The sequence below is a fragment of the Salmo trutta genome, chromosome 6 (assembly GCF_901001165.1).
Source record: "Salmo trutta chromosome 6, fSalTru1.1, whole genome shotgun sequence".
Lineage (NCBI taxonomy): Eukaryota > Metazoa > Chordata > Actinopteri > Salmoniformes > Salmonidae > Salmo > Salmo trutta.
Window position 1 is genome coordinate 31,602,283 of NC_042962.1, and position 18,239 is coordinate 31,620,521.

Consider the following 18,239-nt stretch of genomic DNA (forward strand, 5'->3'; position numbering starts at 1 on the left):
ACCAGCCTCAGAAATTGAAGCCCAAATAAATGCTTCACAGAGTTCAAGTAACAGACACATCTCAACATCAACCATTCAGAGGATACTGCGTGAATCAGGCCTTCATGGTTGAATTTCTGCAAAGAAACGACTAGTAAAGGACACCAATAAGAAGAAGAGACTTGTTTGGGTCAAGAAACACGAGCAATGGACATTAGACCGGTGGAAATCTGTCCTTTGGTCTGATGAGTCCAAATTTGAGATTTTTGGTTCCAACCGCCATGTCTTTGTGATACGCAGAGTAGGTGAACGGCGGACCTCCACATGTGTAGTTCCCACTGTGAAGCATGGAGGAGGAGGTGTGATGGTGCTTTGCTGGTGACACTGTCAGTGATTTATTTAGAATTCAAGGCACACTTAACTAGCATGGGTACCACAGCATTCTGCAGCGATACGCTATCCCATCTGGATTGCGCTTATTGGGACTATAATTTGTTTTTCAACAGGATAATGACCCAACACATCTCCAGGCTGTGTAAGGACTATTTGACCAAGAAGGAGAGTGATGGACTGCTGCATCAGATGACCTGGCCCCCACAATCACCTGACCTCAATCCAATTGAGATGGTCTGGGATGAGTTGGACCGCAGAGTGAAGGAAAAACAGCTAACAAGTGCTCAGCATATGTGGGAACTTCTTCAAGACTGTTGGAAAAGCATTCCAGGTGAATCTGGTTGAGAGAATCCCAAGAGTGTGCAATGCTTTCATCAAGGCAAAAGGGTGGCTACTTTGAAGAATTTAAGATAAAAAATATACACACTACCGTTCAAAAGTTTGGGGTCACTTAGGCATTTCCTTGTTTTGGAAAGAAAAGCAAATTTTTTTGTCCATTAAAATAACATCAAATTGATCAGAAATACAGTGTAGATATTGTTCATGTTGTAAATGATTATTGTAGCTGGAAACGGCTGATTATTTAATGGAATATCTACAGTACATAGGCGTACAGAGGCCCATTATCAGCAAACATCACTCCTGTGTTCCAATGGCACGCTGTGTTAGCTAATCCAAGTTTATCATTTTAGAAGGCTATTTGGATCATCAGAAAACCCTTTTGCAATTATGCTAGCACAGCTGAAAACTGTTGTGCTAATTAAAGAAGCAAGTTGAGTATCTGAAGCATCAGCATTTGTGGGTTCGATTACAGGCTCAAAATGGCCAGAAACAAATAACTTTCTTCCGAAACTCGTCAGGCTATTCTTGTTCTGAGAAATGAAGGCTATTCCATGTGAGAAATTGCCAAGAAACTGAAGATCTCGTAAAACGCTGTGTACTACTCCCTTCACAGAACAGCGCAAACTGGCTCTAACCAGAATAGAAAGAGGAGTGGGAGGCCCCGGTGCACATCTGAGCAAGAGGACAAGTACATTAGAGTGTCTATTTTGAGAAAAAAGATGCCTCACAAGTCCTCAACTGGCAGCTTCATTAAATAGTACCCACGAAACACCGGTCTCAACGTCAACAGTGAAGAGGCGACTCTGGGATGCTGGCCTTCTAGGCAGAGTTGCAAATAAAAAGCCTTATCTCAGACTGGTCAATAAAAAGAAAAGATTAAGATGGGCGAAATAACACAGACACTGGACAGAGGAAGATTGGGAAAAAGTGTTATGGACAGACAAATCTAAGTTTGAGGTGTTTGGATCACAAAGAAGAACATTCGTGAGACACATTTTTTTTTTAAAGATGCTGGAGGAGTGCTTGACGCCATCTGTCAAGCATGGTGGAGGCAATGTGATGGTCTGGGGGTGCTTTTGTGGTGGTAAAATGGGAGATTTGTACAGGGTAAAAGGGATTTTGAAGAAGGAAGGCTATCACTCCATTTTGCAAGGTTATGCCATACACTGTGGACGGCGCTTAATTGGAGCCAATTTCCTCTTACAACAGGATAATGACCCAAAGACCAGCTCTAAACTATGCAATAACTATTTAGGGAAGAAGCAGTCAGCTGGTATTCTGTCTATAATGGAGTGGCCAGCACAGCCACTCAACCCTATTGAGCTGATGTGGGAGCAGCTTGACCGTATGGTACGTAAGAAGTGCCCATCAAGCCAATACAACTTGTGGGAGGTGCTTATGGAAGCATGGGGTAAAATCTCCAGATTACCTCAATAAATTGACAACTAGAATGCTAAAGGTCTGTAAAGGCTGTAATTGCTGCAAATGGAGGGTTCTTTAACAAAAGCAAAGTTTGAAGGACAGAATTAATATTTAAATTAAAAATCATTATTTATAATCTTGTCAACATCTTGACTATATTTCCTATTCATTTTGCAACTCATTTCATGCATGTTTTCATGGAAAACAAGGACATTTCTAAGTGACTCCAAACTTTTGAACGGTAGCGTATTTTGATTTGTTTAATACTTTTTTGATTACTACATGATTCCATGTGTTATTTCATAGTTGTGATGTCTTCAATGTAGAAAATATTTAAAAAAAGAAAAACCCATCAATGAGTGTGTAGATGTCCAACCATTTGACTGATACTGTATATAAAAAATATATATATATTTGATAAAATACTAAATTTGGCCTTTACTACTATAGACCAGAGTAACACATTCAAGTTTTGAAGTGCTTGTCCTATATCTAGGAGATATAAGAAAGCTCAGGAAATGTAACCCCTTTTTTTGGTAGGCACAAAACTATCTTTATACTTCCATAAATGTTTTAATCCGGTACCGGTTACCTTCAGACAAGTCCCATGACACTTGTGGGGGGTCGTAGAGCAAAATGGAAAACACCATTGTGTTCTTGAGAATAATCTCCCCTTTCCACAGTGGGGTCACATTAGTTTGTAGCCCAAACGGTTCGGACGCTACAAACAGAAGTTTGCACATCAGCGGAACAGACTTCAGATGGTTTGTACTGTAGGTCAAACCATTTGGACTCTACAGACATTTTCGAGAGAAGGTCAGATTTTCAGGATGTCTCATGGTCTGACAAACACCGCTCTAGCTCTGCCACCTTTCACCACAGATGAGGAAGTGACATTATGAAGTAATGTCAAAGTGCTGGTGAAACCAGTGACGACCAGGAACAAACTGGTTGGCAACCAAGAATAGAGGTTGAAGGCTGGAGAGACAGTGGACAGCTCGGAAAGGAGGTAACCAGAGCGGGGAGGGTCGGCAACCCAAACCACTTCCTCCATGAAGAGGAGACCCAAAACTAAGCTACAGATCGACACATGGAAACATACCCCCAGGGGAGCCCAATCTGACGGACCAAAGCTTAACGACACAAGGAAACAGACAACCGACTATGAGCATGGAATGTATGTGTGGAAAGGTCTGCAAGAATTCCAGATGAAATGTTTGGAGGGGGAAGTAGCAACACAACGCGACACAGCGACACAATGCTCCTGCACAGAGACACAGGAGGAGCCAGGCCCGGAGTCACCCCACAGATTCCGGATCCTCCACGTGTCGCAAATGTTTGAATCAAGTGGCCGCAAGCCTGCAAGTTGACAGTGTGGCAACAGTTTGACGGGAATGCAGACAAGGTGCTGGAAGCAACAGCAAAGGGAGACACTGACAGGAGGCTACAAATATCCAAAGGGAGTGAATATTTATGATACCAACTCTAGCATAATGACATAATGACATGCATATTTTAGCAAACATTTTTAATTACACGACTGAATCGTTTGTTAATTTTCAAGAATAGAAATTTGGTTGAAGAATGTAAGAAGGGACATCCCGTCAGTCCAGGATCAGCTGTGTCCATTTTAGCTGTGAACTTCAAAGGCATGCCGCTGGTCCAGCTAATAAGGATCCCCATGGGGAATGCCACACAATAAACAGTTCTGCACAATCTCTAATGAGGCAGCTTCTCGCAATCAAAGGCTCAAAAACCTATTCAAAGCCTATTCTCCATCACTGATATGTGCAAGACAGACGAAGACCATCATTGAAGAATGGTGGAATGTAGAATTCGTCAGAGTGTTTCCTTGAACTGACTTACTTCCCCTCAGAGGTTAATCATCCACTTTTGTTTGACTGTTCTGGACATCCATTTTAAGGGACTACTCTCAGACCCAAAAGCCCCACCCCCTTCCAACTCAGCTAATGGCCAATTTTGCACTTTATTTTGCTGTAATTCCATTAATTGCTCTTCATTGTGTTCTTTATCCATGCATGTTTTCATCGCCATTCACCCAAGACAGGTGAGGCCATATAGGCACAATTATTGTGCCCTATTCTGACTTTCTCACTCACGAAACGGACAAAAAAATTACAATTACTGTGGCGAATTTGCAAGTGCACAGACAGTAAAGTAGGCCGTCTTCCGCATGTTAAATGGGTCTGAACTTCTGATGCACTAGGACCCTTCCCTGCTCAACTCCCCCAAAATAACCCCATCTTTAGTCGATGTTTGGTTTTATGCAAATCACATTGGGAAGATTAGAGAGAATAGAAGTACTCAGAGATGTAGTGTATATGTTGGAAAGATGCTTGTTCAGGGGCCCATGACATGGTACTAGGTGTCTGTTGTGGTTTTCCTGTATTTGTGGATCATTCTTCACAATTATCCTTGATTTGGCTTGGATTGGCACATCAATGTTCAGGATACACAATGGTAAACACCACATTGAAAACATCAAAACCCACCACTGATTGTCGGGGGGAGGACATATCACCCATTTAGAATTAATTAAGAAATCAACTTCTAAACATACCTGTTCCAGCAGTGAGCTCAGAATAGAACAACACATTTCAAGTTTATAAAAAATACAAGATTTGTGCAAAAAATGTGCGCTACAGATCAGACTTCCTTGGTGCAGTACATACTGTAGCAGACCTGGGATAACTATAGTTCTAAATATGCTTTGTGGAAAGTAATTATTTTTGGGAGGGGGGGGTCAAATAGTTACTTTGGAGGTAACTACAACTATTTGAGGACAGATCCCTCAAAATAACTACTTTTTAAAACAATTTAATAGAGATCTCAGAAGTGAATACTTTTTAAAAACTATTTGAATACAGATCTCAGAAAGCAACTACTTTGTAAACTATTTGAATGCAGATCTGAGAAACAACTACTTTGTTTTTACAACTATTGAAATACATATCTCAGGAAGTGACTACTTTTCAGAAACTATTGGATTGGCTGCCATCAACTAATGGCAAAAGTCTGTATTTCGAACTTCATGTTTCAGATAGAAATATAATGAATAGAGCACACCATTTCCTATAATATTCCAATCAATCTGACAGTAGATCATACTTGATCTACACAATACATTTTTATCTGAACATACTGTACATTTCGCTACACTCGCAATAACATCTGCTAACCATGTGTATGTGACCAATAACATTTTATTTGATTTGACATTTCCATTTTCCTGAACAGGCCCCAAGTTACAGCTACTACCACCAGGCCATCAGAATGCTGAACAGCTAACCCTAGGATATTTAGTTAAATTACACACTTACTAGCCATATTTTGTTACTGTTATCATTCTCAGTAACACTTAACATGAAGCAATTTCTAAAGTCCTATGTAACAATAATTTTGCTATTGTAGTAATCAGTTACTAAAGAGGTATAAGAACTTGATGTCAAGTGATACTGTATTACCTCACGTCTCACTGATTATGAAAATGTACAGGTAACTGCCAAAATAATAGAAACACTTGGGAGTAAATGAGGGATACAAAGTACATTGAATGCAGGTGGTTCCTGAGTTAATTAACCAATTAACATCCCATTGTGCTTAGGCTCATATATAAAAATGCTGGGCAGGCCAATATTTTGGCTACCACAGCTATGTCCCCATAGAATGTGAATGCCCCTATCCACAGGGCATGAGTGGTCACTGAATGGTTTAGTGAGCATGAACACGATGTAAACCATATGCCATGGCTGTCTCAGTCACCAGATCTCAGCCCAATTGAACACTTGACGCCTGAGACAGCGTTTTCCACCACCATCAACAAAACACCAAATTACGGAATTTTTAGTGGAATAATAGTGTCGCATCCTTTCAGTAAAGTTCCAGACACTTGTAAAATCTATGCCATTGTCACGCCCTGATCTGTTTCACCTGTCCTTGCGCTTGTCTCTACCCCCCTCCAGGTGTCGCCCATCTTCCTCATTATCCCCTGTGTATTTACACTGTGTTTTCTTTCTGTTCTGTCTGTCTGTTGCCAGTTCGTCTTGTTTGTTCAAGCCTACCAGCATTTTGTCTCAGCTCCTGGGTTTCGCTAGTCTCTCTTTTTCTCGGCCTCCTGATGTTTGACCTTTGCCTGTCCTGACCCTGTACCCGCCGGCCTGACCACTGCCTGTCTCTGAGCCTGCCTGCCGTCCTCTACCTTTGCTCCACCTCTGGATTACAGGCCTCTGCCTGACCTGACACGGAGCCTGCCTGCTGTCCTGTACCTTGGCCTCTGCTCTGGATTAAAGACCCCACCTGCCTTGACCTGTCATTTGCCTGCCCCTGTGGTTACAATAAACATTGTTACTTCACACAGTCTGCACTTGGGTCTTACCTTGATTCCTGATAGCCATGGTGCATTGATGCTGTTCTGGGAAATGGTGGCCCAACGCCATATTAAGACACTTTATGTTGATATTTCCTTTATTTTGGCAATTACCTCTTTCTTAGTCATATTGAAACTGCAAAAGTGTTCTATTCAAATGTTAAGATAAGCCCATGTCTCTCACTGTTTCTTAGATCTAGCTAAATGACTGAAAGTGAAATTCATCAGATGTTTTCAGGCCAAAAAATGTCCATGTCCCAGGCCATTAGTTGTGTATCCAGCTATATACCTCAATGCAAATAAATGCCAAAAAAATAATAAAGCAACATCTGTTTATTTAGGGGTATAAAAAACGGAATATTTTGTACTTTCTATTATTTCGATCGATAAATGTTAATGTTTAACATGTTTAAATGTATTCTAAAATCAATAAGTATTTAATTATAGGCTGTATATAAACATTCATATTAGACAGCCTCAAACCATGTGCTTATGGTAATATATTTACACTAATTAAACTGTTGTAATTTTTGGTTCTTGATTGAATATTTGGCAGTCATAAAGTAATTATTTTGTTTTCAAAAAATGTTTACATATTCAAATATGATTTGTTTTTCTGTGCTAGCCACAAGAGCTCATAGGAGCAGGAGCCTATATCCTGTTTCTGTAGCGTGACGCAGCTTGATGTACACCCTCTGGACAGAAGGCTAGTCTATTGCAGGGCCTTACCCCCAATCGATCTCCTTACTGCTGAGTGTCAAGCAGATATGCATCGGGTCCCACTTTTACAGTCTTTGGTAGGACTTTATACGTTGTAATTTGTTTAAAATGGGAGAAACAATCTATTGTCACAAGTATCCCTGTAGGGCTCAGGCTCTTACCTGGTACTGCAATCCTTCCAGCTGTTGGGTGGTTCATCTCCAGTATAAGGCCATTGTTTGCAACCTGAACAAAAATATACAAAGATGAAGATTAAGAACCATTCACTCTTCTTTATCAACTTATTTCATTAACACTTGGCCATAAGGGCTAAAGAACACTGTCATAAAACAGACATAAACTATACACTATATACAAAAGTATGTGGAAACCGCTTCAAATTAGTGGATTCGTCTATTTCAGTCACACTCGTTGCTGACAGGAGTATAATATCGAGCACATAGCCATGCAATCTCCATAGACAAACATTGGCAGTAGAATGGCCTTACTGAAGAGCTCAGTGAATTTCAACGTGGCACCGTCATGCCACCTTTCCAACAAGTCAGTTCTTCAAATTTCTGCCCTGCTAGTGCTGCCCCAGTCAATTGGAGCAACAACGGGTCAGCTGTGAAGTGGTAGGCCACACAAGCTCACAAAACGGGACCGCCAAGTGCTGAAGTGCACGTAAAAATTGTCTGTCCACAGTTGCAACACCCATTACCAAGTTCCAAACTGCACCTGGAAGCAACGTCAGCACTTGGGCGCTTCATGAAATGCGTTTCTATGGCCGAGCAGCCGCACACAAGCCTAAGATCACCATGAGCAATGCCAAGCGCCAGCTGGAGTCGTGTAAAGATCGCCGCCATTGGACTCCATAGCAGTGGAAACACATTCTCTGGAGTGAAGAATTACGCTTCACCATCTGGCAGTCCGACGGACGAATCTGTGTTTGGCGGATGCCATGAAAAACGCTACCTGCCCCAATGCAAAGTGCCAACTGTAAAGTTTGGTGGAGGAGGAATAATGGTCTGGGGCTGTTTGTCATGGTTCGGGCTAGGCCCCTTAGTTCCAGTGAAGGGAAATCTTAACGCGACAGCATACAATAAATTATGGACAATTCTGTTTTTCCAATTTTGTGGCAACCGTTTGGGGAAGGCCCGTTCCTGTTTCAGCATGACAACGTCCCCGTGCACAAAGCGAAGTCCATACAGAAATGGTTTGTCGAGATCTGTGTGGAAGAACTTGACTGGCCCGCATAGAGCCCTGACCTCAACCCCAACGAACACCATTGGAATGAATTGAAATGCCAACTTCGAGCCAGGCCTAATCACCCAAAATCAGTGACCGACATCAATAATGCTTTTGTGGCTGAATGGAAGCAAGTCCCTGATGCAATGTTCCAACATCTAGTGGAAAGCTTTCCCAGAAGAGTGGAGGCTGTTACAGCAGCAAACGGGGACCAACTCCATGTTAATGGCCATGATTTTGGAATGAGATGTTCGACGAGCAGGTGTCCACATATTTTTGGTCATGTAATGTAATAGATGTCATTAGGAATGTGATGTCAACAGTTGGATGGAAGTGTGAATTAGCCACAGCATGCCAGGAAGTGTTGTGATGAGAAAGCTACCTTGCCCTGGTCAGACTGACCCAATGCCATTTATGGCAAATTATACTGAAGAAAAATATAAACGCAACATGTCAAGTTTTGGTCCCATGTTTCATAAGCTGAAATAAAAGACCCCAGAAATGTAGCACAAAAAGCTTATTTCTCTCACATTTTGGGTACAAATTTGTTTACATCCCTGTTAGTGAGCATTTCTCTTTTGACAAGATAATCCATCCACCTGACAGGTGTGGCATATCAATAAACTGATTAAAGAGCATTACACAGGTGCACCTTGTGCTTTGGGACAACAAAAGGTCACTCTAAAATGTGCAGTTTTTTCACATAACACAATGCCATGGCTGTCTCAAGTGTTGAGGGGGCGTGCAATTGGCATGCTGACTGCATGAATGTCCATCAGAGCTGTTGCCAGAGAATGTCATGTTAATTTCTCTACCACAAGCCGCCCCCAATGTTGTTTTAGAGAATTTGGCAGTATGTCCAACCATCCTCACAACTGCAGACCACGTGTAACCACGCCAGCCCAGGTCCTCCACATCCGGCTTCTTCACCGGTGGGATTATCTGAGACCAGCCACCTGGACAGCTGATGAAACTGAGGAGTATTTCTGTCTGTAATAAAGCACTTTTGTGTGGAAAAACTCATTCTGATTGGCTGGGCCTGGCTCCCAAGTTGTGAAATCCATAGATTAGGGCCTAATGAATTTAATTCAATTGACTGATTTCCTTATATGAACTGTAACTCAGTAAAATCGTTGAAATTGTTGCATGTTGAGTTCATATTTTTGTTCAGTATATATGGAACTGTCATAAGTAAGCATTATGTCACTTGGTCGAACACAGAATGACACAACTGTTACAACACTGTGCCGTTTTACCGTTTTTTATTTAGCCAGATTTGGCTAAATGACATGGCATCGGGGTCGGTCTGAACAGGGCAAGGTAGCTTTCTCATTACAACACTTCCTGGCATACTGTGGCTAATTCACACTTCTATCCATGAGAAGAAGAGCAAGGACAAGATCAGACCTGGGTCACTATATAACTACAAGTTGAAAATATTTGAGGTGTGCAGCTCAAGTATTTGAAAGTATTTGATATAACCATATGGTTATTGTACTTCTTGGTCTGGACGAGATGCACATCTTCGTTTATGAGTGTTCATAGGGCATGAGAGTCACGGTTCACAATGACACAATCAATTGACAGTGGTTCAAATCAGTTTTACTCTAATGCACATGCCTATCATGCCACTGGTTTCCTCTTTTTGAACAGAAGATTGGAATTCTGACCTTTCATACTATATTCATTTTTATGACAGGACAGTGGGAATGTAGTGGGAGACTCAAGGTAAAGGGCCATGACAGAAAAGTGCTCAAGGGATAGATAGTGCTCTAGCCTAGAAGCCCCTTCACCGGGGGAATATGTAGTCTGTTCTATACACTGTGCATTTTAATATCATAAACCTCCTGCACTCGAAACTTCCACATCGCCCACAGTTGAATCAAAAGGCTCCCTATCCGGCCTGTTTAACTAACTTAGGATAATTAGCGCTATACATCAGAGTGTGGGCAAGCTGAAGTCAGACAGTTACATAAGGACGAAGAGTCAGACCACCAGACATGTGTGACACTCTCGCTCTCTCATCATCATGGACTCGCTGACCCTCGGAGCATATTACCACGGCGATAGCGTCGAGAGAGTGCGCCTCTCCGTCATGTTATATTTAGAGGCTGCATGGTGGTGATTCATGTGGCACCTCTCTCTCCTCTCGCTACGGGACAGCCGATATGTGGCGGTGCACTTTATCTTGGCCAGGTCACAGTTGTAAATGAGAACTTGTTCTCAACTGGCCTAGCTGGTTAAATAAAGGTGAAAAAAAAAAAAATCATGGGTAATGAGCTAGAGGTGGGTTTGCGTCAGTCTGCCCAGACGTGAGACTCTGTCTCCGTCTCCTCCTTTCCCATTGGTATCTGAGTTCTTCATGTCGAGGGAGGTCATGCACACCAGAGCCCACTTATGGCACGTTTACATGGTACGAGGTAGACGGCAAAATGGATGTCATTTCACAGCGGGCCACAAATGCTGTTGTGGCTCGCTGTGAATGACGTCAGCCGCCACGGTAGACGGGGCTTCCCGCCAAAGTTAAAATATTTTAACTTTTACTGTCTGCTGTAGCATTGTTTTCTTCCGGATGTTGATTTGCACTGTCTGTGTACTGAAATCACCATAGCAACACATACAGTCATGCTGGCTTGCTTTTGCCGGCCCCATCTTTCTAGCTTTCTTGTCCAGTTATGCCGACTGGTCGTTATGCGGATTGGACGTTTTTTTGCACAGCATTAGAGTCACACACACATCTGACACTGCAGCAACTCTGTGTGTTCACCACCAGCCATAGTTCAGCGTAAGTTTGCTGATGCTTTGAATGTCAGGGGTGTGGAGTTAACAGAAGGCCAGCTTATTGCACTTAAAATAAAAAAAATACTCTCAGCCCTTGCACAGAGAATGAACATAAATTTGACTTAAAGCCACAATCCTTAATTTGTTTTTCAGTCAACAGCAGCTTTACCACTTGGTTTGCTATATGACACTGAAGGATGGGGCTGGAGAAATGTAACCGTTCTCAAATGCATAGCTGGAGCTATGGATACAAGGATTGACAGTCCACGAGATCATCATGATCAAGGTATATAATTCATTGAAATTACAGTAAAAGTCTCCACACCATACTATACATGCGTTGTTGCACTTTCGGAGGCGCTGCAAAGGGGATCACTTTCCCACATTTGGTTCCAATTTATCCTGCTTGTGTGTATGTCTTATGAATATGAAACGGATTGCTGCTGGCTCTTTAGACAGCAGAATCAGTTGGTATCTAGAAATGTACACTTTCGTTCAAAAGTTTGGGGTCACTTAGAAATGTCCTTGTTTGGGAAAGAAAGCACATTTTTTGTCCATTAAAATAACATCAAATTGATCAGAAATACAGTGTAGACATTGTTAATGTTGTGAATGACTATTGCAACTGGAAACGGCAGATTTTTTTATGGAATATCTACATTGGCGTACAGAGGCCCATTATCAGCAACCATCACTCCTGTGTTCCAATGGCACGTTGTGTTAGCTAATCCAAGTTTATAATTTGAAATGACTAATTGATCATTAGAAAGCTCTTTTGCAATTATGTTAGCACAGCTGAAAGCTGATGTCCTGATTAAAGAAGCAATAAAACTGGCATTCTTTAGACTAGTTGAGTATCTGAAGCATCAGCATATGTGGGTTCAATTACAGGCTCAAAATGGCCAGAAACAAAGAACTTTCTCCTGAAACTCGTCAGTCTATTCTTGTTCTGAGAAATTAAGGGTATTCCATGCGAAAAATTGCCAAGAAACTGAAGATCTTGTACAACGCTGTGTACTACTCCCTTCACAGAACAGCGCAAACTGGCTCTAACCAGAATAGAAAGAGGAGTAGGACGCCCCGTGCACAACTGTGCAAGAGGACAAGTACATTAGAGTGTCTAGTTTGAAAACTGGCAGCTTCATTAAATAGTACCCGCAAAACACCAGTCTCAAAGTCAACAGTGAAAAGGCGACTCCGGGATGAGGCCTTCTAGGCAGAGTTGCAAATAAAAAGCCATATCTCAGACTGGCAAATAAAAAGAAAAGATTAAGATGAGCAAAAGAACACAGACACTGAACAGAGGAACTCTGCCTAGAAGGCCAGCATCCCGGAGTCGCCTCTTCACTGTTGACGTAGAGACTGGTGTTTTGCGGGTACTATTTAATGAAGCTGCCAGTTGGCGGTTCTTGATAATGGGCCATTGTACGCCTATGTAGATATACCATTAAAAATCTGCCGTTTCCAGCTGCAATAGTCATTCACAACATTAACAATGTCTACACTGTATTTCTGATCAATTTTATGTTATTTTAATGGACCAAAAATGGACTTTTCTTTCAAAAACAAGGACATTTCTAAGTGACCCCAAACTTTTGAACGGTAGTGTATATCTAATTTTAGGCAGTTTACTCTTCCAACTGCTGCAACACCAAAAAGTTATTCTGGCTCTGAATTTTCATTCTAGGCCCATAAACCCATTAACACCAATATGTTGGACAATGATTAAAGATGGGAATTCCTTACACAAAAGACAGAATGATGAGTCTCTCCCTTAAGACGAATGGTGGAATGGTGTGTACTTCCTTTAACAGGGGGAGCCATGACCGTAGCTCTGTCCATCTCGCTTTTTCCCTGCAAATGGCAAGTCTATGAGACAGCCATGAAAGACGATGGCTTTTCCTTCCCAGTCTCTAATCCACCCTGACCTTAAACAAGAGCAAGGTGACCTGATAGAGTTCAGATTCTCCAGGAATATTGGCCTGCCTCATATCTCTGTCTTGTTTGTTTCATTCAGTAAAAAACACGCTTGACCTTGTGGTTGACAGCTACCTGGAGAAGACAGCTAGCTACTTGGAGAAGACTGGAGTTCACTATGGGACTGATTCAATAAAACCTGCTATCTTTGTTAACAAATTCTGTCTCACATGGAAAATAAAAGAAATTAAGCATCCAACTTTGAGAGGAGAACATCTGTTATTTTGACAGTGCCCAGAACCTTCCCATTTGACCCCAGGATATAAGGCGTGTGAAATATTGATTGTTCGATTGAATTAAGCCCAGAGTTGGACTTCTACCTTATAAAATTATCCAGCAACTTCATAAAAATGTGGAAATAAGATTTGCAGTCTGAAATGAAAACTGCATATGAATGGCCAGGTGGCCACAAGCTCAACAGAACTTTTGTACTGCTCTTCCAAAGACCTCAATGAAAATGTTTGGTACTTTTTATTGGTTTGTATGAATCACGACATTAATCAAAATATTGCAGTAAATATGGGGTAGCCTGGCCTGGAACCAAAAGCCAGGTCCAGCAAATGTGTCAACCCTACATGTTCGTCTTTATGCCAAGAGATCTGAACTTCTTGAGACATTTTCTTCAATATTGTAAAGGATAAACACTTGACACAGCGCCATCTTGGCATGTTGTAATTATGGATGGGAAAACTGTTTAGAGAACGTAAGATAAAACAGTATCTTAAAAAACCTTATCATCCTCCAAACAGTAATCCAAGACAGTCAATCTCCTAGATACATGATTAAGTGAGGGAGCGATAGGAAAATAAACATTTCAATTCCAAACTTATCCATATGCTGATATTGAACTTGACAGCTGCCCCCTCCTTACAAGGATTTGACAGATAACCAAAAACACAATTGTGGAAATGAAAAGGTGGTACATGAGCGCCACATGCATCTCACATTTCCCCCGATGCACACTTGAAACAGGGTTCACTTTACGCCTGTGTCTGCAGGCAGTAAAAGCCCTGTTTATTTATGTGTCTCTCATTTTTAACAGCTGCGGGGCCTGCCTCCTATGCCTCCTTTCATCGAACCAGGGAAAACATTTATATGGATCAACATTGATCGATGGCTTTAATTTAAACATAACATATACACACATATATATATATATATATATGTGTATATATATTTTTGACTGGTACTGTATATGTTGGGGAAAAAAACATATTTGAATGCACAAAACAATCATATATATATACAGTACCAGTCAAAAGTTTGGACAGACCTACTCATGCAAGGGTTTTTCTTTATTTTTTACTATTTTCTACATTGTAGAGAGAATGCCAAGAGTGTGCAAAGCTGTCATCAAGGCAAAGGGTGACTACTTTGAAGAATCTAAAATCTAAAATATATTTTGATTTGTTTAACACTTTATTAGTTGCTACATGATTCCATATGTATAATTTCATAGTTTTGCTGTCTGCACTAGTATTCTACAATGTATGTCTGGAAGTGTAAAAGCAGAAAAGGAAAACCTTCCTAATATTGAGTACCACCCCACCCCCTTTTGTCCTCAGAACAGCCTCAATTCGTTGGGACAAGGGCTCTGTCGAAAGCATTCCACAGGGATGCTGGCCCATGTTAACTCCAATGCTTCCCACATTGGTGTCAAGTTGGCTGGATGTTCTTTGGGTGGTGGACCATTCTTGATATACACGGGAAACTGTTGAGCATGAAAAACCGAGCAGCGTTGCTATTCATGATACAAACCGGTGTGCCTGGCACTTACTACCATACCCCGATCAAATACACTTTTTTGTCTTGCCAAATTCACCCTCTGAATGGCACACATACACAATGCATGTCTCAATTGTCTCATGGCTTAACCTGTCTACTCCCCTTCCTCTAAACTGGTTGAAGTGGATTTAACAAGTGACATCAATAAGGGATGATATCTTTCACCTGGATTCATCTGGTCAGCCTGTTTTGGAAAGAGCAGGTGTTCATAATGTTTTGTATACTCAGTGTACATTGTTTTCAACGCACATATTTTACACACTACATGACATACATGTACACATTCTGTATGTTTATTTGTACAGTAATTATTATTCAACCTGGTATTTTAACTCACAACCTCTTGGTTCAAGCATTCCGATCTTTCATCACATCTGTGTCAATGACTGATTTCACCTGTATTCCCACACTTTGGACTTCAAAGTAAATCTCAGCTTTGTAAAAATACACTCAAGAAAAACTATTATATTTATCATGGTGATTCAGGAGTAATATGACCCACCAACATTAGACAACTATGTATACAGAAAACACTTAAATTGCAGAAATAAGTCAATTAAAACAATGAGAGAATAGTCAGATTAACTGATTACTAAAATAGAAGTGCAGATGGCATTTTGGTAAGTGCACAGATATATTATAGGTAATAAATGTATATGGGAATTTTACAGACTTGGTGGTGCAGCAGAAATATCAGCGAAACCTCAAATCCAGAGATGGTGAGTTCAAATCCCAGGTGGGGTCATATTTAAGCTGAACAGTGTACTACTTACTTTAAAATCAACATTACTTCACTTATAAAGGTTTGGGACCATCTTGGACCATCATGTGACATGTTGACGGCAGGTAAAACAAATGTCTTGAGAACATCTTACAAAAATACTAACATGGTCCTCACTCCCAGGGACAAATCACAAGAATTTCAAGTGATCATGTGTTTCACATGAGATCTTATGCGAAGTTGATGTGATAACATGTGACAACATGTAAAGCCACATGGGATAAGATGAAACTAAACATGTGACTTCATGTTCTCATGAAATAAATGTGACACATGGGGATGTACATTTCATTATGTGATAATATGAAACTCGGTGGCGGTAAGTCACGTTTGAGATGAGGGAGGATGATCATTTTTTCATGAGCATGGCCTTATTTCTACTACAGCATATTGGATGACTCTCATTCATATTCAATTCACCCAGTTCAATGTACCAGCAATAGGTTTAGGCTACTACATGATACTCAAATTTTCCCTATACCCACACGAGGTTGCAACAACCTAGCCTATGAATGAAAGTTTACAACGTACAGTTGAAGTCGGAAGTTTACATACACCTTATCAAAATACATTTACTCAGTTTTTCACAATTCCTGACATTTAATTCCTAGTAAAAATTCCCTGTCTTAGGTCAGTTAGGATCACCACTTTACTTTAAATATGTGAAATGTTAGAATAATAGTAGAGAGAATGATTTATTTCAGAATTTGTTTCTTTCATCACATTCCCAGTGGGTCAGAAGTTTACATACACTCAATTAGTATTTGGTAGCATTGCCTTTACATTTTTTAACTTGGGTCAAACTTTTCGGGTAGCCTTCCACAATAAGTTGGGTGAATTTTGGCCCATTTCTCCTGACAGAGCTGGTGTAACTGAGTCAGGTTTGAAAGCAACCTTGCTCACACATGCTTTTTCAGTTCTGCCCACAAAATGTCAATAGGATTGAGGTCAGGGCTTTGTGATGGCCACTCCAATACCTTGACTATGTTGTCCTTAAGCCATTTTGCCACAACTTTGGAAGTATGCTTGGGTTCATTGTCCATTTGGAAGACCGATTTGTGACCAAGCTTTAACTTACTGACTGATGTCTTGAGATGTTGCTTCAATATATCCACACCATTTTCATCCCTCATGATGCCATCTATTTTGTGAAGTGAACCAGTCCCTCCTGCAGCAAAGCACCCCCACACCATGATGCTGCCACCCCCGTGCTTCACGGTTGGGATGGTGTTCTTCGGCTTGCAAGCATCCCCCTTTTTCCTCCAAACATAAGGATGGTCATTATGGCCAAACAGTTCTATTTTTGTTTCATCAGACTAGAGGACATTTCTCCAAAAAGTACGATCTCTGTCCCCATGTGCAGTTGCAAACCGTAGTCTGGCTTTTTATGGCGGGTTTTGAGCAGTGGCTTCTTCCTTGCTGAGCAGCCTTTCAGGTTATGTCGATATAGGACTCGTTTTACTGTGGATATAGATACTTTTGTACCTGTTGCTGTTGTTCTGGGATTGATTTGCACTATTTTGCACCAAAGTAGGTTGATCTCTAGGAGACAGAACGCAACTCCTTCCTGAGGGGTGTGATGGCTGCATGGTCCCATGGTGTTTATACTTGTGTACTATTGTTTGTACAGATGAACGTGGCATCTTCAGGCATTTGGAAATTGCTCCCAAGGATGAACCAGACTTGTGGAGGTCTACAATTTTTTTCTGAGGTCTTGGCTGAGTTCTTTTGATTTTCCCATGATGTCAAGCAAAGAGGCACTGAGTTTGAAGGTTGGCCTTGAAATACATCCACAGGTACACCTCCAATTGACTCAAATGATGTCAATTAGCTTATCAGAGGCTTCTAAAGCCATGACATTATTTTTTGGAATTTTCCAAGCTGTTTAAAGGCATAGTCAACTTAGTGTATGTAAACTTCTGACCCACTGGAATTGTGATACAGTGAATTATAAGTGAAATAATCAGTCTGTAAACAATTGTTGGAAAAATGACTTGTGTCATGCACAAAGTAATGTCCTAACGGACCAAAACTATAGTTTGTTAACAAGACATTTGTGAAGTGATTGAAAAACGAGTTTTAATGACTCCAACCTAAGTGTATGTAAACTTCCGACTTCAGCTGTAGGTGCACACAGGTCTAGAGACACATTTGAGTGACACATGGACAGACAGTGGCACCCCCCACAGCAACTTGCCCAAGCCTCCCCATTTCTCCTTCACCTAAATCCAGATAGCTGGTGTTCTAAAAGAGCTGCAAAATCTGGACCCCTACAAATCAGCAGGGCTAGACAATCTGGACCCTCTCTTTCTAAAATGATCAGCTGAAATTGTTGCAACCCCTATTACTAGTCTGTTCAACCTCTCCAACTGCTCTTAAATGCAAGTAAATCTAAATGCATGCTTTTCAACCGATCGCTACCAGCACCTGCCCGCCCGTCCAGCA

General features: G+C 41.1%; 1 protein-coding gene across 2 annotated transcripts in view; it reads right to left on the reverse strand.

Annotated features, from left to right (window-relative positions):
- LOC115195861 (succinate--hydroxymethylglutarate CoA-transferase) overlaps window positions 1-18,239 on the reverse strand; it is a 205,227-nt gene that overhangs the window by 22,360 nt on the left and 164,628 nt on the right. For both annotated transcript variants that reach the window (XM_029756179.1, XM_029756178.1), the window contains one exon: window positions 7,405-7,468. In XM_029756179.1, coding sequence (XP_029612039.1) covers window positions 7,405-7,468 — 64 coding nt within the window. The remainder of the gene's footprint in view (window positions 1-7,404; window positions 7,469-18,239) is intronic.